Source organism: Arvicanthis niloticus, chromosome 2, assembly GCF_011762505.2.
Source record: "Arvicanthis niloticus isolate mArvNil1 chromosome 2, mArvNil1.pat.X, whole genome shotgun sequence".
Classification (NCBI taxonomy): Eukaryota; Metazoa; Chordata; class Mammalia; order Rodentia; family Muridae; genus Arvicanthis; species Arvicanthis niloticus.
Genome location: NC_047659.1, coordinates 132395913 through 132420967, shown reverse-complemented (window position 1 = coordinate 132420967; position 25055 = coordinate 132395913). Strand labels below are relative to the sequence as shown.

General features: G+C 50.0%; 1 protein-coding gene across 7 annotated transcripts in view; it reads right to left on the bottom strand.

Moving 5' to 3' along the window:
- The window catches only part of Tox2 (TOX high mobility group box family member 2), a 120150-nt gene extending 95526 nt beyond the window's left edge, over window positions 1-24624 (bottom strand). For 3 of the 7 annotated variants that reach the window (XM_034493740.2, XM_076930189.1, XM_034493739.2), the window contains exon 1: window positions 24474-24624. In XM_034493740.2, the coding sequence (XP_034349631.1) occupies window positions 24474-24572 (99 nt within the window). In that variant the 5' untranslated portion in view covers window positions 24573-24624. Of the gene's footprint in view, window positions 1-1920; window positions 2056-23217; window positions 23506-24473 lie in introns of those variants that run through there. The other 4 variants (XM_076930188.1, XM_076930186.1, XM_076930187.1 and 1 more) reach the window with 2 other exon arrangements.
- Between the last annotated feature and the right edge of the window lie 431 nt (window positions 24625-25055).

Genomic DNA, 25055 nt, shown 5'->3' with positions numbered 1-25055 from the left:
TCCCTAGGAAGGGTGGCATTTTCTTCACAAAGCACAACACCATGCCAGGCATAGCTCATCCTGTGTCATCCTTTAACCCGCCATTCTGTAGGGTTAGAGAGGTCGAGTGACCTCCCTGAGGTCACACAGTGATCCCACGGAGCAGAGACCTGCTCCAAGCCCAGTCCTAGATTTATATTCAGTCGCTGTCCCTAACAGGATGTCTGCATGGAGTGACAATTCTCCAGCCACACCTGCCTTTCTTAGGTCATTCCCTGCATCCAGCCCAGACTTTCCACACACAGGTGACAATCAGCAGCTGGTAATTTGGCTGCCTGTCCCTTGTAAGACCAGAAGACCAGGTTGGCTTGCAGCCTTCAAGGAAGCAATGGGGGTGACTTCCTTGAACAGTTTTTTTTCAGACAGTCCCACACAGAACACAGCACCTCTCACTCTAGACACAGGGGAAGCTCCCTGGCCACACATACTTGCACCAGAGCACAGGTCCCACCAGGCATCCCAGGTTCTTCCCCAGCTGAGCTGCTCTGGGTTATTCATCTATTCATTCAACATGGATGAGGGGCCTCTAGCTACTAGGCAAAATGTGAGTAACATGCACACGAATGTGTGCATGAACATCTATGTGTGAGTAACATGCACACGACTGTGTGCATGAACATCTATGTGTGAGTAACATGCACATGACTATGTGCGTGAACATCTATGTGAATACACCATCCCAGAAGAGGTGCAGACACCGAGACTCAGACAGTTTGAGGTGCCCATTTTATGTCTCATAATGAAGCTGGGATTGAAAGTGGTCGTTACCCACCAGTGTGGCCCTACTGCTCAGCAAGCACTCATAGCTGTTTCTTCCCTGGCCAGCTGGCTGTGTGACCTTCCTTGGGTGGTGCTGGACCCGGTATCTCAGACAATTCTTTGTGGCTCTATAGGGATTAGGAAGGCATCTCTCAGGAGGCATAAAGGATTCTGCTTCCTGATCTTTCTCTCTGTTCCCTTAATGTTCCACATAAAAGATCATGGGTAAGAGCTGTCAGCTTCCATTTCTGGGATGCATGTGCATGAAGCCAGATCCCTTTCAATGACTATGGGAAATGAGAGATCCAGAAAGATCAGGCCTCTGATCTAGGTACAGCAATCACTGTCCTCTCTGCCAGACACCTCCCAGTCGGCTCCCAGGGGCAGCTGGGAAATGCCACTAACAAGAGCCTCTTTCGACTTCTACACTGTTTGCCCCTCCTTCCTCTGTCGCTTCATCCCTTCTCCAAAAGGACGATGCCATGGAGATTCCAGCCTATCATTTCCCATGTCCTCACTTGATGAGAGGAAAGGTGGCCTTTACCAAGGAGGGGAGAATTTTGATTGCCTCCCCCATGTTCCCCCTGTTGCCATCCCTAGCTGCACCTCAGCCCTGACACTTCCTCAGAAGACCTCTCCCACTCCCAGCCCAGTGTCTTCTGGATCCTTACACGTCATGGACTGTCGTCATCACTGTTGTCACTGTTTCTTGTCTAAGTCCGTAAGACCTCTCCCCAGTCTACTCTCACAAGCACCTACAGCTGGCTAGGCCTGCTATATGTGAGCTGAATGCAAGATGACTGAATACATAAATATATGTACGAATACAAGAATGGATAAATGAATGAATGAATGAATGAATGAATGCTTCCTGAGTGTCCTGGGCATCAAGACTGGTGGCTAATCCTACTTAAGCAGAGACAAGGCCAGCCACACACAGAATTTCTTTTCAGAGAGGAAGATACCATGCCCAGGCCCTTGGACCCTGCACAGCATCCTCCCTGCAGAACATGGCAGACACTGGTCCCTCTGACCCCGCCCAGGATCCAGCATCACCCATCTTGCCCTCCAGGGTGAGCCCGAACACCATCACCCCCTGAAGCAGCAGGCACCGCTGCTTACCTTCTGCAGAGACGCACCTGCAATGCACCAGTGTCTCGTGAGGAGCCTGAGCCTCATTCCACAGAAGCCCAGGCAGCGAGAGAACGCGCCTGCGACAGCCTCTGCGAGATGCTGCTGCATAATCAGCACAGAAAGAGAAAAAATGCCAGAAATAGCAGCTTTATAAGCCCTCCCGACTCTTGGTCCTCTATTGGCTGGAGGCCCGGCACCCCCGCCCCCCATCCCATTCCTACAAGGTGAAACAGGAAAACCTGTTATTTAACCTCTTTGATCCAGATCCATCTTCTATCCCAATTTGGGCCCACATGTTTGGATCACCAGACCAGGTCTTGGGGAGCAGATGAGGAGGCAGCCCCCATATGCAGTCCAGCTCTCCATCACCCCTGGGTTTAGAGGGGGTGCTGCTGCCTGGGAGAAGCCCCTGCACCGGAAGGCCCTTCAGAAGGCAAATTGTCAGCACCTGTCAAGGTGTAAAATCTGCATGCCTTTCATTCAGCAATTAGACTCCTGAACATCCATGGCGCAGACATACCTGCCTCCCGCACACAGGCACGCCAGAGGACGATGCTCATTACACAGACCTGAGGCAGGATGAACATCTGAAGCCAGAACTGACTGAATACACTAGACACATCCATTTTTATGGACCAGAGTAAATGGGGCTTGTCTGTGGGGACAATTTGGAACTGGCTGGGAGAGAAAGTCAAGGGCATAGTTCTGGTTTTATAAAAAAAAAATATGAACTCTGTGGTGGGGGAGGGGTTGCTCTCCAGCATGTGTTTGTCGTGTGCATGCATGCGTGCGTGCATTCGTGTACATGCATGAATTGGGGTGGAGTCATGTGCATTTGGATCTACATTGTCAAGGGCACCAAGCTGCTAGCTGTGGTCACCCAGTGAGCAGGAGGAGGAGACTCGGCTGCCACTCCTGTTTTTCTCTTGCACAAGCAGGTGTTGCATATATAACTTAAAATACAAACATGGAAGTCTCCCTCTGTTAACCATCCTTGCTGAGGCTAGGCCAAGAGGCCAATGTCACCCTTTACGAGGCAACGAGGCTTGGATCTGTGTAGGCCCCAGGACCTAGGATCAGTAGGTTGCCTAGTGATCTCATCAGCTTTCATTTAAACACAGCTAAATCAGAGCTCCATGAAGAAGGAGGGAGCTGGGTTCGAATTCTAGCTCTGCTGGCTGGGATAGCTAAATGCCTAGGGCCTCAATGTCTCTATCTTTAGAATGGGGAGAGTAGTATTTACTAGATACCATGAACTTGGTGCTATTACATTGACGGGATGCTTGGAGAGACATACCAGAGCAACAGAAGCTGAGAAGCTAACGGAGTTCCCAGCTAAGTGTTAGACAAGGACCGGGGCACAGCAAAGGCAGGTGATAACGGGGCCAGTGCCCAGAGCAGGAAGGGGCTGGGGTGGAGGAGTGGAGGTGGACAGTTGTAGCTTCTATGTCTGCACCTTTCTCTGGCTGTTCTCGCTTCCTGTAATGCTCTTCCCCAGCCTGTCCCACCCTTCCAAACCTGCCAAGATCTTCCTCCCTGAGGAGCCCCTCTGCTCTCTGGCATGGGGCCACCTCTCCATGCAGCATGCTTCTTAACTTGTGCTAGGTATGTTCCTGTAGTTACTGTGTGATTTCCCCCGAGAGACTCTGATTGCTGAGATGCTTGGGTCTCTGTCTTAGTTATCTCTAGGTCCAGCTCCTAGACAAGGCCTTATCCCTGGTAGGCACTCAAAACGGAGAAGACACACAACCACAGATCCAGACAGACCTGGGGAACACACATGCATATACATGCATGCATCCTCAGAGGGAGGTGCCCTGCACCTGGAGGCCCCCAGAATCTTTGGTTTAGATTACTAGTTTTTGTTTGATATACTTAGTTTTCAGATTACTCGGCTGTTGGATGGTTATGGTTCAAAACAGAGACACAAAGAGATGAGTCAGCTTCCTGTGGAGGGGCTGTGGCCTGCTGGGAAGACATTTCCATTTCTGCCTTCCTCTCTAGAGCCCTAGAGACAGCTCATGCGATGTGTGTTTGTTTGTGTGTGGCGGGGTGGGAGTTCATTTCCAGAGTGAAGGGACTATGGCCAGGTTCTGAGACCGGTTCCCCCAGGTTAGAATTCTGGCCCTATGTCTCCTTAAGACAGGAATAATAGCTTTTCCTCTGGGTTTAGCATGTTTGCATGCAAGTGTTAACTACAGGAAGAGTCTGGTCTGGTGCCTGGCACAAAAAAGGTGGTTCCTAAATATTACCATAAAGAATGACAGCCCCCATAGGAGGCTCTCCCTCACACCTGCACAGCACAGGTCTGTCATACAGGTGAGAAAACTTAGGCTCAAAGCAGGCTTGAGCTTCGTTCTTCCCTTTCACAAGGATCCAGCCCGCAGCCAGGCCACCCTACAGTGATTTCCCACAACCCGCTAGACACCACTCATGAGCACAAATGGGCCCTGAGCTGTCTTCATTTACTAAATGGGGACATAATGAACAACTGTCCACAGAAACTTCAGGCACTGGGGAGATGGCTCAGTCAGTAAAGTGCTTGCTTTGCAAACATGAGGACCCGAGTTAGACCAGATTCCCCAGAACACACACAGACAGACAGACAGACAGGCAGGCAGGCAGAGAAGATGAGGAAAAGGGAGGAGGAGACTGTGCTTCAGGAAAACAATCCCTCAAAGGGCTAAGGAGCCTTCAGCCATGTCACAGGGCTCTTCTCTCTGAACAGGAATCCAGAGTGGAACCCTCCCTGGATCACGTCCCACTGAGAGACTCAGGAAAGCCCCTTGCAGGTCTAAAGAAAACACAAAGGCTCAGGAAGGGGAGACAGGAAAGGGGGCAATCCATGCAGGAAACAATACCAGCCCGTGAACATCCACATTGGAACTAATTGGAAAGCAAACACCAGAGCAGGTGTGCCCCAAGGTACCTCAGGCTGCCCAAACCCGCTCATCCCTGTCCCTTGACTCATGAAGCCTCTGCGCATGGCTCAGCCTTAATAGTAACGGCCTAATTTTAAACCCCATGATTATCAGGGTTGATTTCCATGGAACCTTCCTTTCACAGCCTTGAGAACCTCTCAGGAGCGGTAATTGCCGAGTTCAATTTTAGCTCCATCACACCCAACTGTCGGTGCTAAGGCAGCGGCTGCTACAAAGCCAGGTAAGCTGGTAATGAAGTCAGCTCCGGGCGTCTAATTTCACAATATTGTGATGTCTCTGTCGGCACCTGTAAGAGCCGAGAAGCTGTGAGCTTCCATTGAATGGATTGCATGTGGGGAAGTGACTGAAGCCGCTTTGTGCTTCTGGGGCTCGATCCTGAGCCCAGGCCTACCAGGTCTGGATGAGTTCTGGATGCCTCTTCCCACAAAGCCTATGCACGCAGGTGCACCACACCCTGCAGGTACACTGATCATTGCTGTCCTGCATCCTTAAAAGATCCTCTCCGTTTGCTATGCCAGTCAGTTCTCTTGCTGAGGACACATAGAAAAATGGATTCAGCTCCCATTTAAAAGCATTCATGAGTCCCACTGACCTCAAGGCCAGAGCTGGACATGTCTCCAGATGGAGCCCTAACCACACTCAGTCCCACTGCCTTTCGACTCTGCAACCCTGGCTTGTTCTGCTCAGGTTCTCCAACTTCTTTTTCCTGAACAAAACCAGTTAGTAGAGGGGCTTGGGAATAAGATACTGAGCATGCTCAAGCATGAACACCTGACTTCAAACCTAAGCACCCACGCGAGGAGGATGGCACATAGTGGTACACACTCGTAACCTCAATCCCATCGGTGTAGGCACTGACGGATCTTTGCAGGACGTGAGGATCGAGCCAAAATATGGTTCAAGCTGAGGCCACAGCCCTTCTACTGAGAGTTCTCCCCATCCATGCCTTCTCCCGGAATCCTTGGGTTGAGCTCTGATTTTAGGCATTTCAATGTTTAGACACATGCTCTGGCCGGCCCTCCAGATCAGATCCTCCCAGATCAGTGGTTCTCAACTTGTGGATTGCCATCCCTTTGGGGTCAAATATCAGATATTTACAATTCATAACAGTGCCAAGATTACAGTTATGAAGCAGCAACAAGATAATTTTATGTTTGAAGGAGGGTCTCCACAATATGAAGAACCTTATTAAAGGGCCGAAGCATTAGGAAAGCTGGGAACTACTGATCCAGAACTCTGCAGTGCGGAATCTTCGGGGACTCACTGTCATCATCCCACTGTGGGGAACTGCGAACTGACATGAATATCAGCCAGCCCTGCTATGGACTGTACATGGCTCCTTTTACCCTGTGTGGGTGCAAATCACAACACTACACCTTCTTTGCTCCCCAGAATTCTGTTTCTTTTCAACCACAGAGGACCTAACACAGCTAGTTCTGGCATCCTCTACAATGCCATGTATAATCCCCTCCCCTTTCCCTTGAGGCGCAGCCCAACCTTCTGTACAGGGCCACCAAAGCCCCAGTTAGGAACACTGAGCACCCTGGTTCTCAGGACCCCACCCCCACCCCCATGGGGCTGCATTATGCTTGCATTAGTCAATTAAAACCTTTGCTTCCTTCTTGCAGAGACCAGGCCCACAGGAGTCTCTGCTCCAAAGGAAGAGATAGGTCCTCAGCAGGGCCAGAGATGGAAACAGGGGGAGGGAGAAGTAATCCCTCTTTGGAGACCCTGCTCCACCCCACCAGGGGGTTGATCCCCCTCCAAGAGGTATCAATGACCTTTGCAGAACTAAATGCAATACCAGAATCCTATATGCAGAGCAGACCCCAGGGCCAGCCTGGAGGTTGCCATAATCCAGCTGCGTGTTTGGACAGGAGCCACCCTGCAAAGCTCCGTCAACTCTGCCTGTCGCCTGAGGAGGGAAGCACTCACCTTTGCTAATCACCCTAATTCATTTTTTATTACCACTTTTCCCTTCTTCTATTTGCCCTCTGATTGAGGATATTACCCCAGGCATTTAAAAAACAACAGATCAGACCACAATGGCAAACATAGCTCTTCGATGAAATCTGCATTGATGGGCGGATAATTCCACATCACAAAGACCCCGGGGTCTGCATGTGAGGCAGACTGGGCAGGAGGTTTCTGCACAATTGCAGGTTTGACAGAAGACAGTGAGCTGTGTGGTGAGGGCAGGATGAGGGCACCTCCTCCTGCTGCTGGCAAAGACAGTCAACCCTTTTGGAAATAGCATGCCAGAGGCTGGAAAGATGGCCAGAGGGTATAAATGCTTGCTGAACAAGCTAGAAGACCTGAGTTTGAATCCTCTGAACCCATGTAAAAGCTGGGCACAGGAGTGTGTGTCAGCAACCACCCTGTGTTCCTGAGGTGTGAGATGGGAGGCAGGAGAATCCTGGGAAGCTTGTGGGCCAGCAGTAACAAACAACAAAGAGACTCTGAGTCACATAACATGGAAGGTGGGGACCGACAATCTATATACCCACATATATATGCATATATCATCATACAGAGAAATAACATAGCAACAAAGTCAGGAGCCGTAAATATGATGTGTGCTCTCCTTCCTTCCTTTCTTTCTTTCTCTCTTTCTTTTTTCTTTTCTTTTTCTTTTTCTTTCTTTTTTTTTTTTTTGTTTTGTTTTGTTTGTTTGTTTGGTTTTTGGTTTTTTTGGTTAGGACACATAGCTCAGTCTGGCAACAAACTCATTGTTTACCCGAGGATGACCATGAACTTCTGATCCCCCTTCTTCCACATCCTAAGTACAGAGACTACAAGCATACACACCCTCCATGGTATAGATGGTGCTAGGGACAGAGCCACAGGCTTTGTGCACGCTAGGCACTCTACCAACTGACAGAGCTCCTGCGGAGTCCTCCATGAAGCTGTTATCCTAGCAGGGGTGGGAAGGGATGAGAGGGAGGGACAGGATTCACTGACATGTGACAGGGTAAATGACATGTTGCTTCCAGGGAAAAAAAAAAACAAAAAACAAAACAGGAGGGGAATATCTCTGATAGACCAGAATGAGGTAGCCTCATTGACAGAATTGAATACTAAAAAGACAAAGGGCCATCATGAGCAGTGTTCTGGAATCTTAAGTGGGCAAGGGATGAATGATTCCGTAATTTTGGGTAGAAAATACCATGTTCACGGTTTATGGCTTAAGAGAGGGGAAACCATCTTTTTAGGAAAAAGACCACCCACGAGTCTTGCTTGCTCAACAGAAATATTCCCAAGCCAAATACAAATTCCCTTATCTCTGAAGGCCAGGCTGACTATGCCCCAGATCCTCCAGTCCAAGCAACAAGGACTGACGTGTCCCTTGGCAAAGCCAAGGTCACCTTAGCTGGGAGATGAGGCTGGATCTGCTGGCCCTTGCCTTGGAGGTCAAGCATGAATTCAAAGCAGAAGCTGAGAGTTTCCACCTTCAGCCCACCTGACTGGCTTTCCCACTTTCCTCTGCGGAGGACATCTGAGATGTCCTGGGCAGGATGCTACCAGAGGATCGGTACTTGTCGATACTTGCCAGTCCCGGCATAGTTTCTCCTGGCAAGAGGGTAAGGAAGACTCAGAGGTGAATAAGATTACTCTTAGAAACAGCCTGGATTCATTACGAGGACATTTCTGGAAAACAACTTCTTCTTCCTCCCCTCCCCTCCCCTCCCCTCCCCTCCCCTCCCCTCCCCTCCCCTCCCCTCCCCTCCCCTCCCCTCCCCTCCCCCTCCCTCCCCTCCCCTCCCCTCCCCTTTCTTCCTTCCTTCCTTCCTTCCTCCTTCCTTCCTTCCTTCTTCCTTCCTTCCTTCTTCCTTCCTTCCTCCTTCCTTCCTTCCTCCTTCCTTCCTTCTTCCTTCCTTCCTCCTTCCTTACTTCTTCCTTCCTTCCTTCTTCCTTCCTTCCTTCTTCCTTCCTTCCTCCTTCCTTACTTCTTCCTTCCTTCCTTCCTTCTTCCTTCCTTCCTTCTTCCTTCCTTCCTTCTTCCTTCCTTCCTTCTTCCTTCCTTCCTCCTTCCTTCCTTCTTCCTTCCTTCCTTCTTCCTTCCTTCCTCCTTCCTTCCTTCTTCCTTCCTTTCTTCTTCCTTCCTTCCTTCTTCCTTCCTCCCTCCTTCCTTCCTTCTTCCTTCCTTCCTTCTTCCTTCCTTCCTCCTTCCTTCCTTCCTTCATTCCTTCCTTCTTCCTTCCTTCCTCCTTCCTTCCTTCTTCCTTCCTTCTTCCTTCCTTCCTTCCTTCCTTCTTCCTTCCTTCCTTCCTTCCTCCTTCCTTCCTTCCTTCTTCCTTCCTTCCTTCCTTCCTCCTTCCTTCCTTCCTCCTTCCTTCCTTCTTCCTTCCTTCCTCCTTCCTTCCTTCTTCCTTCCTTCCTTCTTCCTTCCTTCCTTCTTCCTTCCTTCCTCCTTCCTTACTTCTTCCTTCCTTCCTTCCTTCTTCCTTACTTCTTCCTTCTTCCTTCCTTCCTTCTTCCTTCCTTCCTTCTTCCTTCCTTCCTTCTTCCTTCCTTCCTTCTTCCTTCCTTCCTTCTTCCTTCCTTCCTCCTTCCTTCCTTCCTCCTTCCTTCCTTCTTCCTTCCTTCCTTCTTCCTTCCTTCTTCCTTCCTTCCTTCTTCCTTCCTTCCTTCCTTCTTCCTTCCTTCCTCCTTCCTTCCTTCTTCCTTCCTTCTTCCTTCCTTCCTTCCTTCTTCCTTTCTTCCTTCTTCCTTCCTTCCTTCTTCCTTCCTTCCTTCCTTCCATAGCAAACATCATGGCAGGTGTTGCTCCACACGTGAGCCAAATAAACTTGATCTCACTGATTTTCATAGTTTACTCTCCAGGATGGAAATGATCAAATAATTCCACAGATATAGTATGCCCCCAAAGGAATATACTAGAAGCTAGGATAGGGAAGAGGGTGACCATGTCAGAAACTAGAGCATGACAAGAAACTAGATCTTAGACCAAAAGGAGTGGGTAGCACCAGTCTCCATGTAAGGATGTAGGTTGGAACATCCTGGGCAAGGTCAGCAGGCCCAGTGGTGTGAGAACATCCAGAACAGAGGCAATTGAGCAAGGCTGACTGCTCACTCTGTCCCCAGAACAGAGCCTGCCGCCTGGGGCTTAATACAAAGTGGTTGAGAGTGAGGTCTGAAAGGCAGGCAGTGGCTAGACCCTGCGAGGATTGACAGACCAAAAGTGAGTTGTACAGAGAGGTTTTAAACAGAGATCTGAGAAGACCATAACTCATTTCTCCACACAGAAGAGACAGATCTGATGTTGCAGTGGAAAGGTCTCCACAAAGATTTCATTGCCCTCCCAGAATGCAACATTCGGTCACTGGACAGAAAATGTCTCTAGACTACATTGAGAGCTGAAGTGCCCTGTCTGGAATGCATGACACAGCTACCTTTCAGAAAGACAGGAGGAGGGGGGGCAACTTTGTGAGTAGTCAGAACTGTCCTGGGGATACCTGGACCTGCAGGATGGTGGCTTATTGCTAACAACAAGGCAGCCAGATCTCTGTGAGTCTGATGCCAGCCTTCTCTACACAGTGAATTCCAGGAGAGCCAGGACTACATGCAGAAACTCTGTTGCAAACAGAACAAAACAAACAAACAAAAATAAAAGAACAACAAAAACCAAACATCAAGGCATTAGAAAAGCACAGCTATACCAAGCAGTGGTGACACACGCCTTTAATCCCAGCACTTGGGAGTCGGAGGCAGGCGGATTTCTGAGTTCAAGGCCAGCCTGGTCTACAGAGTGAGTTCCAGGATAGCCAGGGCTGTACAGAGAAACCCTGTCTCGAAAAACAAAACAAAACAAAAAAACCCAAACAAACAAAAAGACAAAAAGACAAAAAGACAAAAAGAAAGCCCAGCTCTGTGTTTCCCTGACCCTGGAAGAGAAGACCCAGAGCCCTCTATCACTGTTTACAGCTCCATCTACAAGACAGAAAGTAACTCCCAAAAGTGTAACAACAATGCTGAAGTTCTTCCTATTATCTGGTTTTTATCTTGTTTAAAATCAAAGTCTGGCACGTGGGCACCTACAGCTAGATTTGAAAAGGCAACTGGGGGTCAACTCTGCCAGATCCTTAACCAACCTTGAGTTCTTAGCTTCATAAACAGGCTGACACTGCTACTTCCATTTTGGAGATGGGAAAAACCGAGGCCCAGAGATAATGAATAGCTTTAACGGCTCTAGCCTCACCCCGACATCAGCTCTGTGCCTTTATATCTGTTGTTCCTTCTACTTGGAATAACAACCTAGGCTCAGATCACTGACTGTCCAGAGTTGGCAGGCATCCCCTGGTTTGAGAAACTCTCAGCATCAGTCTCCAGCCTGGCCTGGTGATCCCACGGTATCCTGAGCTATACCTAATTTTACCATGCATGTTCAAAACTGATCATGTCATGTACCTGATAAGACAGAAGCTCCTACGGGATATGGGGCCACATGTGACTGTACGTGCCACCTGACGCAAAGCTGTGGACAGTAGACTGCATATGGCTTTTGAATGCTGGAAGAAGTGAAGGGCATAAGTGCACTGAGTCTTACAAACTGCTGTATCTATGAGTAAGTCCAGGTGAGTACAAAAAAGCATATTTCTTGGTTGATGTATATGCAATGCACATGTGTGTGTATGTGTGTGTGGTTATGTGTTCGTGTACGTTTGTTCATGTGTATGTTGGTTTTTACATGAGTGTGAAATATTTGTGTGTATGTTTGTTCATGTGTATATGTTATTCATGTGTATGTGCTATATCCATGTGTACATGTTTACATGCACATATGTATGTATGTATGTCTTATAGAGCTCAACCAGAAAATGTGCAGTGTACAACGTAGTATTAGCATCCTGAGGACTTCTATTTAAATCCCTGAATGAGACCAAAGTGACTCTGTGATTAAAGCACCTGCCATGCAAGTGTAAGGACCTGAGTTTGATCCCTAACACCCATGCAAAGAGCCAGGTAAACCACCAATCCCAACATGGAGAAGGGGGGAACAGGAAGGATCCCCGAGACTTTCTGACCAGCTAGTCTAGACCCAGACTCAGTGAGAGACCCTGTCTCAAAACATAAGGTGAAAAACAACTAAAGAAGTCATCCAATGTTGTTCTCTGGCTTACACACACACACACACACACACACACACACACACACACACACACACGTCCCTGAAACCCGACACATATATGCATACTAGTGTACACACACAAACACACATACACTACTACCCTTGGGCGAATGAGATGGCAAATACAGTTAAAGGATCAGCCGCCCACCTCCTGCTGCAAGAGATACCTAATCTGTGTACTGGCTGCAAACCTTGTGGAGGTAAGATGCTCCTGGCACATTCTCAGTCTATGTGCTCTATGGTAAAAATATTACTCTGGCTAATGACATTCACCTAGACAGGGAGAAACTATGTACGGATAACTAATAGCTGAGAAAGTAGCCATACTTTGAGGATTTCCTGAGCACAGTGACAATTACACTGCAATGTCCCCTGTGGGGACCCTGACAGCTGAGGGACATGTGGCCTTTGTAGAGAAACAGCTTTGAGGACAAGACGGCTCTCAAACCGCCTGCCATGATGCACTTGTTCCTCCGTACTGCCTGGACTAAAACGCAGAGGGAGGGGAGATGGCACAGAGGAGAAGATTCAGGTCTGGCCATCACTGGAACCAGCAGGGACAGACAGCTGCAAGAGCGCCTCCTGTGGAGAGGAACAGTTCCCATTCCAAATGACTCCAGGACACTAGTGTCAGGTGGCTCACCCGGGTTAGTCTCCTGAGTTAAGTCTGACTGACTCCAAAGGCTTCTGGGGGAGGAGCTACAGGGAAAACCAGGCTTCTCATAGTCTCTATTGAAGACTTAAACTCCTTAATGGAGGTTATACTCGGTGCTCTTCTAAGGTCCACATGACCCGAGCAGCCCGAAGTAGCAGGAATGAGCTAGAAAACAACTAATCTGATCTCCCAGGGATCTTCACACCCACATGAGGTGAGAGTTCCTTATTAGAAAAATAAGGTTCAGAGAGGCTGGAAAACAGGTTCAAGGTCACCCAGCATCTAAGTGCTAAGATGTGAACCCAGGCACTTCATCAGCTACAGAGTCATGTGACCCACCACCTGGCCCCACATTAAAAATTAACTCACCTTTCAAGTGGGTGGAAAGACCATAGGAAGGATTGGGGCTCCTGAAATCACCCACGGAGCTGTCAGCAACTGTTTTCAGAATAAAGAAGCAAGCCCTGAAGCCCAGGGCCTCTCCGGAAAGTCCTGGTCCAGCCTGTGCAGCCCAGTACTGTAGTAAGATTTATGCATGAGATTGACCTGGGGTTAACTATGGAATCAGAATCATTTCCAACAAGTTTTCTGAATCATTCTGAAAATGAGACCCAGCTTCCAGATAAGCATGCTTTAATTAGCTGTAATATGCAGCCGACCTACTGGCAAATGAGCCCTGAAGTTGAGACCTAAGGCAGGAGGCCCAGCTGGTGATGCCAGACCCCCTCAAGAGAAAGCTCTCCAACAGGAAAAGCATGAGGCAAGCAGCACACAGGCCCCTTGCACTCGCATATAAGGATACATAGACACACGGACATGGACACACATGCTCACACCTCTCAGGAGGCAGCTTCATGTGGAGGTCACCCATAGAGAAAAGGACAAACCCTGGTTCCTCTGCCACCTGTGGTACTCTAGCCATCTGGGCCAGTCCCTACAAGTGGCAAAGGGTCATCTGGGCTTATTTCTACCCTACTTTTCCCCCTTGAAATTCCACAAAATTTCAGACAAAACTCACTAAGCAGGAACTCTGTGCTTTGGGCAGATACTGTACTTATTTTTACCTTCTCTCCTTGCTTCTAAACCACAAAAGGATGACAAAAAAAGAACTACCTACCTACACACACACACACACACACACACACACACACACACACACACACACATTCACATTCACAATGCATGAATATTTGCAATTCACATACAGACCCATGTATGGGAAAATGTGATCAGTCCATAAGAGCCCAGGGGGCACCAGGAAGGGGACAGCCATGAGAAACACTGAGACACTGCTGGAAATAAGCCATAGGACGGACTGACAACACAGCCCTGTAGCCCTAAGGACCATGGAACCCACAGCCCCTGGAAAAGCTATCCTTACCAAACTCTGCAAAGTCCCAAGGGAGGTAGTGGAGGCTAAGAGCAGGGCATGAAGTGATCCATGCAGCAGCCCAAAACCTTTGATCAGTGGCTTGGCCCAGCCTACAGCTAAAGACAGCAATGCCTTATGTTTTTGCTGTGACGCTCAAATGAAAAGAACATGCATGGTAGAAGTGACCATAGATGCACATAAGAGTCCTGGTGGAAGTCGCTGCTGGTCCAGAACACTGGTCCTAACCCAGCACGGCAGGCACGCTGGGCCTGATCATATGCTGTGACAGAAGTTTCCCTGTGCATTATAAGACTCGAAGTAGCATCCCTGGCCCCCACCTGCTAGATGCCAGAAACACCCCCTCCCAAAAGCTATGACAACCAGAGATATTCTAAAACTGTGCTATGGTGGAGAAACATAGGCCTGGGAACTCAGAGACACCAGGAGGGGGCTAACAGGATCACAGGGCTGTGTTTTCAGTTCAGTATTTCAGTCCTGTGTGTCCCTGTCTGTAAATCCTGTATCTGCACTGTTGGCAGTCATTGTATTTACACAGACCCAAACCCACAGGGTGATTTATCACCTTGGCTTGGGAGAAGCAATAAAAACATATGGTCGGTAATTATTAACTTAATGAGTCATGGTAAATGGTAATTTTATATCTTAGTGAGAATATGTTGTGTAGCACAGGGTGATAAATTTTGATCAATTACCTTGATGCTTAAAACTTGCTACGGTGTGACTGGGATTTCTGGTGCTGTCTAGAGTGAGCAGAAGATTGCGGCTGTACAGTGTCTATTGCTGATTTTCTCGGGTGTACGGCGGGTTTTTATAGAGTACCTACTGTGCGCCTGGTGCTGGGAATTCAGCCCAACCCTGAATGCTCGATCACTAAATGAGAGAGTTGAATTTACCAGATGAAAGACGGTGTGGATCTTCTATCTACCGACTCCGAATATAGACCAAGAATCGCACCCAGAATTGTCAGGGGGCGGTGATAGTGCTTGGCCTTTGGTAAAATGTCACATAGGTGATTCTTAAATGGAAGGGGAGTTAAGTGGGGATGTGGAGCATGTACAGAGGTGGGGGGGTCCTCCAGGCAGAGGGAAAAGCACCTCAGGGGATCTATCAACCCCGCATGGTGAGGCCTGCCTGCAGGGGAGCAAGGACACCTACGTGCAAAAGTAGGTTAGCCTACTTGGTTTGAGTGAGGGTGGGTGTAGAGTAACAGAGGCATCGCTTTCCCAAATTCTGGCCAGTCTCTATGATGGTTTCTTGGTCTTCTGATGATGGGAAAGCTCAATGGCTTGTGTTTGATCTCCCCCATGTGCCAGGAGCATTCTGCCTCTCAAACATCTGTCCAATGGCTGGAGGGCACAGCTATCCAGATCACTGGGATTCATCTCAAGTGTCTGAGTTAGTAAACCTGGGGAACAACTGGAAGCTTGCACTAAGGACAAGAGGGCAATGCCAATCTTGCTGGTCAGGGATCTGCCATGAGGGGACCACTCAGTTGTAGCCTAAATAGAGGCTGAGGAGAAAATCATCTCTCTGTTCTGGACATGGGGACATCTTATAAGCCTGGGGTACGTAGCCATGATCTGGACAATCAGGTGGCCTCCTGAAACCCCCTGAAAGCTCCTGAGTTTTCTTCATCATGGGTTTACCTGGTTTTTATGAAAACATAATCTGAATTGAAAGTCACCTATGGAAGATTTATGTTGAGGGAAGATTGGGGGCATAGAATGCACCCATAAGGAGAGGGACATGTGGTTGGGCAGAGGAAGAAGTTGTCACAGATGTGAATGACAGAAGCCACCCAGCTCTGACGCTATGGCTGTCCCAGGTAGGGAGGAGTTTGCTAAGGCTGCAACCCTGCACACCATCCGCTGTAGGCCATAGCACTGGGTGAGAACATTTCTACTAGAATGTATTCCTGATGGGGCAGAGTGTGAACCCAGACCTGACACTTTGCCGCTTAGGGCAGGAGGACAATAATGTCAGTTTCATCTTGGAGTTGAATACCTCATACCAAAGCTCATGTGTATCCAAGAAAACAGGCCTGGAGCGGCTAAACTGTGTGCCTGAGGTCACCAGGCCAAGCCAATGAGTGTTCCAAGTATCTCCCTTGTTTTTCTAACACCTAAAGGAGGGAAAGGACGCTGGTAGGACAGCCATGCCCCACCCTTCCAAGGGTACAAGAGCTGGTTTCTAACACTGAACTCCAGTACATTGTTCTTAGCAAATGGAAACAAAGGTGTGTCTATCTGTACTGAGTACTGTGATCTCCAACCCTCCTCCATGTGGGAGATGCTGATTTGCCATCGGACAGAGGAAGAGACTGGACCACTGAATAGCCCCACATGCTACCACTGGTAGGGGCACCAAGCTGTAATCCTCGGTCCACTGCACTCTATAGCTGACCCACACTAGACATCAATCCTAAGAAAGCAAGGAAGTGAAAGAGATGACCCACAGAAACGACAGGCAGCCACAGAGCAGAGCATCTGCGGGAACCTGTGCAGTACGCACAGACTCAGGTGCTCCATTGCTGCTGGCTGCCCTACCTACCAGGCCCAGGCTGGATCACGGGACAGCACTGGTCCACCATCACTCAAAGACTTTTGGCCCTGGTCCTATCCTAGACTCCAGGTGCTCACCACAGGCTTCAGATTTTGGTGCTGACTTCCTCTAGCACAGGGGACAACTGGGCAGCACCTCCCCGCCCCCGCCATTCATTCATTCACTCATGTCAAGAGCAAATGTCTGCTGAGCACTTATCTGCCAGGCCCACTCTGGAACACAAGAGCCCTCTCTTACCTTAGGAGTTTGTCTATGTAGCAGAGACTGGCCTGAAACCCATGCTAACCTCTCATAAGGTTAGCCTGCCTCCGGTATTTTGTTATAGCAACAAAAAGCAGGCTAATACAGTCTTCAAACAGCATCACCACCATCCCCCTGGTGGAGGATCCTTCCATGTGCCACAACCATACAAGACACCTCAGCCTTTGACTTCATTATGTCTCACACCACACTGTCTTGAAGACGTGATGGTTGCTGATTCAACTCTCCTTTGTACACAGGGGAGCGGAAACCCAGGGAAAGCTAATGACATGTTCAAAGTCACTTGTGAGACTGAAGTGAGCAGTGGCAGGACTGGACCGCTGCTTCTGACATAGAGAAGCTTGGTCCTGTTAGGAGCCTCTGACAGGCAGGATGCAGGACTAGATGGGTAGTGTAGTGGTTTGAAGAGGAATGGTCCCCATGGACTCATGTGTTTGAATGCTTGGCTTATAGAGAGGTGTGCCAGCACTATTAGGTTGTTAGAGGAAGTGTGTCACTGTGTGAGTGGGCTTTGAGTTCTCCTATGCTCGACCTATGCCCAGTGTGGCTCACAGTCTTCTTTTGCTGCCTGCTGATCGATATGCAGAACCCTCAGCTCCTCCAGCAGCATGTCTGCCTGCATGCAGCTATGCCCCACCATGATGATAATGACTGAACCTCAGAGTTGCTGTGCTCACGGTGCCTCTTCACAGCAAAAGAAACTCTAAGACCAGAAGTAAAGAGCCCCCCAGCAGAGAATCTGCCCTCCTGACAGAGCCCCTTAATTCCAGCCAGCCTAGGGCTCCTCCCATAGGACCCACCACTGTCCCTTGTTCCCTGCAGAAGAAAGTCATGCAAATCTCACCCCCACAGATGCTGTAAAGGCCTCAGGTACCCCAAGTCCAGGATAGGGAGTGTCTTAGTTAGGGTTTTACTGCTGTGAACAGACACCATGACCAAGGCACGTCTTATAAAAGACATTTAATTGGGTCTACACAGGTTCAGAGGTTCAGTCCATTATCATCAAGGTGGGAGCATGGCAGCATCTAAGCAGGCATGATGCTGGCAGAACTGAGCGTTCTGCATCTTCATCTGAAGGCTGCTAGCAGAATACTGACTTCCAGGCAGCTAGGATGAGGATCTTAAAGCCCACACCCACAGTGACACACCTACTCCAATAGGGCCACACCTACTCCAAAAGGGACATACCCTCTAATAGTGCCACTCCATGGGCCGAGTATATACAAACCATCACAGAAAGTAACCTCCACTTCATGGTTTTTGCCTGAGGAAGCCTCTAGTTGTTTAGTAACCAAGCTTTCCCATTTCCCATCCTTACCTGACGCTATACCCAGAGCTACGTGGGTGGTGAGCAGAATAATTCACCCACTACTACTTACTTACCAAGCCATTATGAGAAGGCACTGTGACATGTGCTAAGCGCATGGTTCCTGCCTTCCAAGAGCCCACACGAAACTGTGTGCAAATAAGCAAGCCGCCACGACACAAACTGTGGCCTCTAACATGTGGTCAGCAGTAGCATCACATGGGGGTTCACTAGACATACAAATCCCACCAGGACCAAATGAACCAAAATCCCTGGGAGTGTGGTTCAGGAAGCTGCTTTTTAAAACTTACCAGATCAGACGCTTGAGGTCTGTCTCTGTGACTAAGATCTCTCTCTGCTCTTGCAGAGAGCCAGAATTCACTTGCCAGCACCCACAGGCCCACAACTGCCCGCTCCCGAAGATTCAACACCCGCTTCTGGCCTCCACAGGCATCTGTATACACGTGTGCATACATGCATACAGGCATACAGACATACACATGAATAAAACAATAATGCTTTGAAGAAAACCTCATCAAGCGACTCTTACTGTGTACATGAATTTTCAAAATTTCAGAGGCCTACTATCAAACTCCCACTTTAAAACTGCAAAACAGGCTGAGGGCAGGGCTCGGTGGGTCAAGTGCTTGCATAGACACCCAAGCTTAGATCTTCAGAACCTGGTAAAAGCCAGGCATGGAGGTATACATCTATAATCCAGTGTTGGTGGGCTGGAACCAGGCGGATTCTAAAAGATTCTTGGCCAGCCAGTCTAGCTAAAATGTTGAGTTCCAGGCTCGATGAGAAACTGATCTTAATATACATAAAAGAAGACACCTGTTCAATTGTGCTTTCTGTTGCTATGGTAAACACCATCATCAAAAGCAGCTTGAGGAGGGAAGGGTTTATTTAGCTTACAGGTTACGGCCCATCACTGAGAGAAGCCAGGGCAGAAACCTGGGGCCAGGAACTGAAACAGAAACTGTGGAGGAACGCCACTTACCAGCTCTTTTCCAGTTGGCTTGCTCAGACAGCTTTCTTATACAGCTGCTCCAGACCCACCTGCCTAGAGATGGCGCTGTCCATAGTGCGCTGTACCCTACCAAGTCGATCAGCACTCAAGAAACTCTCCAGCAGACATACCCATGGGCCAATTCCTCAACTGAGAGGACTTCTTCTGAGGTCTAAGTTTGTACAACATTGACAAAAACTAACCCTAACTACGACAACATCCAGTGTGTCAACTTCTGACCTCCACATGTACATGCACTAGGGCAAACACACACACACACACACACACACACACACACACACACACACACAAAATTGCAAAATTGCAAAGCAGTCACAGAGCTCGGCTCATCTTAACCGACTTCCCTACTTCATATCCAGAGAAAATCTAGAGACCTATTAACCATACTACTGTATTCTATCCATAGACAGACAGATAGACAGACAAGCAACAATTTGTTCATTGTCATAGCACTGGTTACCTGAAAGGTCTAGCACAAAACAGTGATCAATAAATATTTGTTGATTAGCAGATGATAGAACATCCCACATCCCACGCAGTACTAGTTATTGAGAGATCCTGGAGAAAGAGAGATGTTTCTTGGCACAGAGTGCTCCACGGAGTGGCACCCAGGTTGGCCTTTAGTGTGTATCAAACAGGGATAAAAGGATTCTTGGAACAGAGAGGTTAAGCCTCTTGCTGGAGTAGATGGCAGGTGGTTAATATCACCACCAACTAATCAATAGCTGGTTTGTGCCAAGGACTTTCCTAGCCTGCATCCCTCACTCCTGTATTCTGAATTGTAGAAATAGGCAACATCCTCCAGCGGGTACATGGTGGGCGTGAGGGTGGGCCTGGAACACTGACTGCTCTTCTAAAGGACCCAGGTTTCCTTTCCATCACCCACGTTGGGGCTCACTACCATCTGTAACTCCAGTTCCAGGGGGGATCTGGTGCCCCCTTCTGGGCTTGATGGGCACTGCATGCTCATCCTCCACATACATGCAGGCAGGCAAAATACCCATACTCATAAAACAAAAATAAATAAATCTTAAAGAAAAATATTTAAAGAGGGTAGCAAGGCTCAGTGCTAATAGATAATTTGTTCTCCTTGGAAGAAGGGCTTGTAGAAGAACATTCACAATAGTTTTATTTACAATTTCCCCAGACTGGAAACAAACCCAAATGCCCACCAGCAGGGAAAGTAACCAACTGTATTGTATTTACACAATGCGATATCACTCAATGATAAAGTGGAACAAACCACACACAGACACACACAGACACACACACACACACACACACACAACTGATGAATTCGAAAAGCAGATTAAGTGAAGAAGGAGGAGGAGGAGAAGGAGGAGGAAGAGGAGGAGGAGAAGGAGGAGAAGGAGGGGAAGAAGAAGAAGAAGAAGAAGAAGAAGAAGAAGAAGAAGAAGAAGAAGAAGAAGAAGAAGAAGAAGAAGAAGAAGAAGAAGAAGAAGAAGAAGAAGCCATACTGTAAATGCCCATGCTGCATATGACATGCTGGGACTCAAATAGAGTTCACAGTCTTAAAATGAACAGAAAAAAAACTATGGGGAACAGAAATTAGGTAAGAGGTTGCCGCTGGGGCAAAGAAGGGGTATTCACTAGGAAGGGAACAAAGACTTTTCTGGGGATAATAGAAACGTTCTTTACCTAGACTAGACTAGTGGGTTCATGGGTGTTTATATCTGACAAAGGTCACTTACATTTTATTCTGTTAGGTCATACTCTGTATCAACAGAGAGCTAGAAAGTCTAGAGGTCACTTAGCAGGTAAAGGGACCTGTTGCCAAACCTAACAACCTTGTACAACTAGGACACACAGAGTGGAAAGGAGAAAGCCTTGGGTTGATCTCTGACTTTAATGCCTGCACATACATGCATTTTTTATTTTTTTAAGGAGCTAGAAATCACCTCCTTTAGTTCACAAAGCCACACGTGGAGCTATGAAGCCAGGTTTGCCCTATCCCAGTGACCTCTTGGTACCAGTCTGACTGAGCTGAGTTGGGAGCTCCCAGCCTTTCAAAATCTGAATGGAACCAATTCAATCCTCTATGGATGGGACATAGATTCCCCAGCCCCAAAACCATGACACAGAGAGACTCACAAGGAGGCCAGACTACTGCCCTGCTAAGAATTGAGAAACTTAGATTCAACCTCATTTCTGCCTTTCACCTGCTCCGTAGCCCACGGGGATGCTGCCCCGTGATTGTTTTTGCCTTCTGTGAAGCAAAAAGATCGATAATTCCCTTACACGGGATCCCAGATCGCCCATGCCAAAAGCCAGGAGCCCCTGTGCTTACCAAGTACTGTTACTACATTAAAAAAATAATAATAATAACGTGGTGCTTGCTTTATACCTTCTAATGTAAACAATTCTAATATATGCTAATGTTACTGTAATTAATAAATTACACAAGTATTTTGAAGCTAAAATGAAACCACAACGGCTTCTTATCATTGTGTGTTTTCTCAAACAAAACCCAGCAGAAGAACAGCTAACGCTCATGACTTTGATTTAAAGAGGCTGGGAATCTCTTATGCGGAGGATTGCTAAGGGACAGTCACCAAGGGGATGGTCGCCAAGGGGACCGTCGCCAAGGGCCCTTCCAGGTCAACTGCCCCACGGTTGTCTGACATCGTTTGGGCAAAGGCTTGAGAGACAAGCCTCTTGTCCTGGCTCCAGGAACAGAGCTCCCAGTGTGTGGGCTGTGTCCCGGCTCTATAACCTATTTTAAAGCAACTCCCAAGACAGGCGCACGCACACACACTGCCCCAGAGTGGCTATTACACCTTAGGTCTCCTACTTTGATAGTGAGCCGCCGTCGCAAGAGAGCTTGAAGCCTGGACATTTTCTTTTTCACAATTACCAGTTTCTGGTGTCAGAAAGAAAACTTGGAGTTCCTGGTCACACTGAACCTCAAGAACCACCACGAAGGGGCCACAGCACACTGGGGAAGCTGTCAACAGGATTCTGGATTCAGGCTGAGCCAGGTGCCCCATCACCCCAGCCTAAAGAACTGAACCTCAGGTCTCACATCTAACTCCATGCTTGGCGCCTTCCTTTCAAGCATTCTGGTGGCATTCCCTACCCCTATTCCCATGCTCAAAACTTCCTCAGCCACAGGCCAGGGACCTAGAGCACAGATTGAAACCAAAATCTCCACCCTCCACTTCTGTGCCCTTCCCAGCAGGTTGCAACCTCGGAGGTTCTGGTGCTGAGTCAGAGGTTTCTAGAGCTTGCGAATAAAGCGGCGGCCGGGGGTGGGAGGTTGGGGGGGGGGGGTCGGGTGTGGGAGGGGGATCGGCAGAGTCCCGCTTCCCAAAGGCGGCAGCGGGAGACAGTCTGGCCCCACTCTGGTGGGGGTTGCAGATACATCACTTCCAAAAGATCTCTTTCAGCTACACTACCCCGCCCCCATCCTGGGTACCCAGACTTTAAGGCATAAATCCCCAATCTCCACCGCGGCCTCCAAACCAGAGGGTGAACCCCCTTTTTGCCCATTCGATATTTTAAACAAAGCCAAGGGCAGAAGATGACCTGCGGCCCCATCCTTCAGCTTCTTGTAAAACTCCACTTGCTGTTTTTAATCCATTTTCCCACCATCAACCCTGGAAGCGGCTCCGGAACCCGCCTTCTCTCTAAGGCACCATCCCCCCTCTCAGGCTTCCAACTTTGCGGATCAGCGCACAAAAGATAATCTGCTCTCCCCTCCGAGAGATGCGCGCCGCCCACCTCCGCCCCGGGACGCCCCCGCCTGCGTGGCCCGCACTGCCCGGACCAGGGCGAACTGCAGAGGGCTCCCGGCGGCAGCCGCTCCCTTAGGGCCTGAGGATGCACTTGCAGAGGCCCTGCCGGCGAGGCCCAGTGATGGCCGGACGCTCGGCTCCCGCTGTATCCCGGCAACATCCCCGCAGCCAAGGGTTGGGCGGACAGCCTGTAGGGAAGGGGACAGACCCCCAGAGGGTCATGGATCCAGCCACCCGACGCGCACTCACCACGCAGCGCCGCGGAGCCCGCGCGTCTACGTCCCGACCGCCCGGAGACCCACGCGCGCTGTTCAATCCGGGCTCCGAGTGACGAAAAGCCGCGCTCGGCTCCAGCCTGACCCTGACCGACGCACAGACCCGGGGACGCACCGACCGTCTGGCGTCCGAACTAAGTTTCAAAGTTCCCTTCCCTGCGAGGGCAGGGGACTCAGATAGCGCCACTGCCCCGATTGTGCCCGCTGGGCTCAAAGAGGAGCTGGGATCCGACGCCTCCAGTCCCGGGATCCAGGCACAGCCTCCCGTAGGCGCCGCGCTGTGTGGCCCTGGCTGGAGTAGAGGACAGAGAGCCTAGAAAAATGGTGGGGACGGGGGTGGGGGTGGGGGTGGGGGCGACTGTATACCTCCTCGCTGCAGCCCCAGCCTGGAGGGACGCTAGTTCCCCCGATCCGGGGAAAGGGACAGGCCTTGATTGGACGACACCTGCATAGAATCCGAGGCGCCAAGGGGTAGTGACGGCCAATTAGTAAACCGCCCAATTAATGCTCAGCAGCTCAGTTAAAAACCCCGACGCGCGAGTATGGACGACCAAGGGGTGGGGGCGAGCAGTGGAGGGTGCTGGAGCCAGTGACTGTCCCTGGGTGTGTCCAGGTGTGACTGGGTGGCCGTCAGGGCGATTTGTAGCAGAGGCTTCTCGTCCAGGGGATGGATCTGTGTGCCCGACCATGTACACTTGTGGGTCATTGTGAGTCTGAGCTGTGACTGTCGGAGCTACTTCTTTGTGTGACTGTCCCCCGTTGTCACTGGATGTGACAGCAGATGGGAACATGTGTAGCAGCGTTGTGTATGCGTGTGGATAGATGAGGTGACTTGTATGTTAGCGTAGCCCTGTACGTGGGCGAGAAGCTGCATGTGGTTGATGATAAATGACTGGCACCGTGACTTATGTGGGACGGTGAAGGCTGTGTGTGGTGCCGCCTGGCTGGGTGACAGAGAGTCGCTGAGCGTCGGCTTGTGAATGAATGCGAAGCGTGGGTGAGTGTGTCACTGTGTCGTCTTACGGGAAGCTGTCGGGCTGACTTCTGCCCGTGATCTACAACTCCGGGCGTGTGTGTGACCGCGAGGGTAGCGGTGTGCGTGGCACGTGCCCGTCGTCCGGGCTGTTGTGTGCGTGTCCCCGTGTGCGCCCCCAGAGTGCCTACGTCCGCAGCCACCAGATGACTCCTGCCCCCACGATCCAGCCCGGGACACTCGGGCCCTCAGCCTACCTTGCCGCAGTGGTAGTAGTCTAGGTGTGCCAGGCCGGCCGGCTCGGCCCCGGGCCGCGCACCTACCGCGGACGCCGAGGGATACAGGCGGACGTCCATGGCGGGCGCGGCGGCGGCGGCGGCGGCTCCCGCGGGCAGTGCCTGGGCGGGCAGCCGTGGGAGCCCTATGCGAGCCCGTGTGCGAGCGCGGGGGGCGGGCCGGGGGCGGCGCCCGGAGGGGAGCTACGCCCTCCTGCCACGCCCTCCCCGCCCCGCCCGCAAGCGCTATTGTTCCGGCCTCGGGAGCCGCCGAGGGCAAGGGGGCCCCCTGGTCGCCCTGGTCTCCGCCCAGCCCTCCGCCCCTAGAGTTAGTTGCCAGTCCAAGTGGACCTTTCCTGTCCCGCCTTTTGTCACCAAGTGCGAAAGGAAAGAGAGAAGTCTCTAGGCCACCCCTGTCCAGAAATGGGACATTCCCAGTCCCAAATCCTGGGGACAGTGTCAATCCCCACCCTGCTTGCAGGGCAAGTAGGAAGTGGTTGAAGGAGCACCCATCTGGAGATGGATACTATCTAACCTGTCGGACTGAGCCCCTTGCCTTGCATG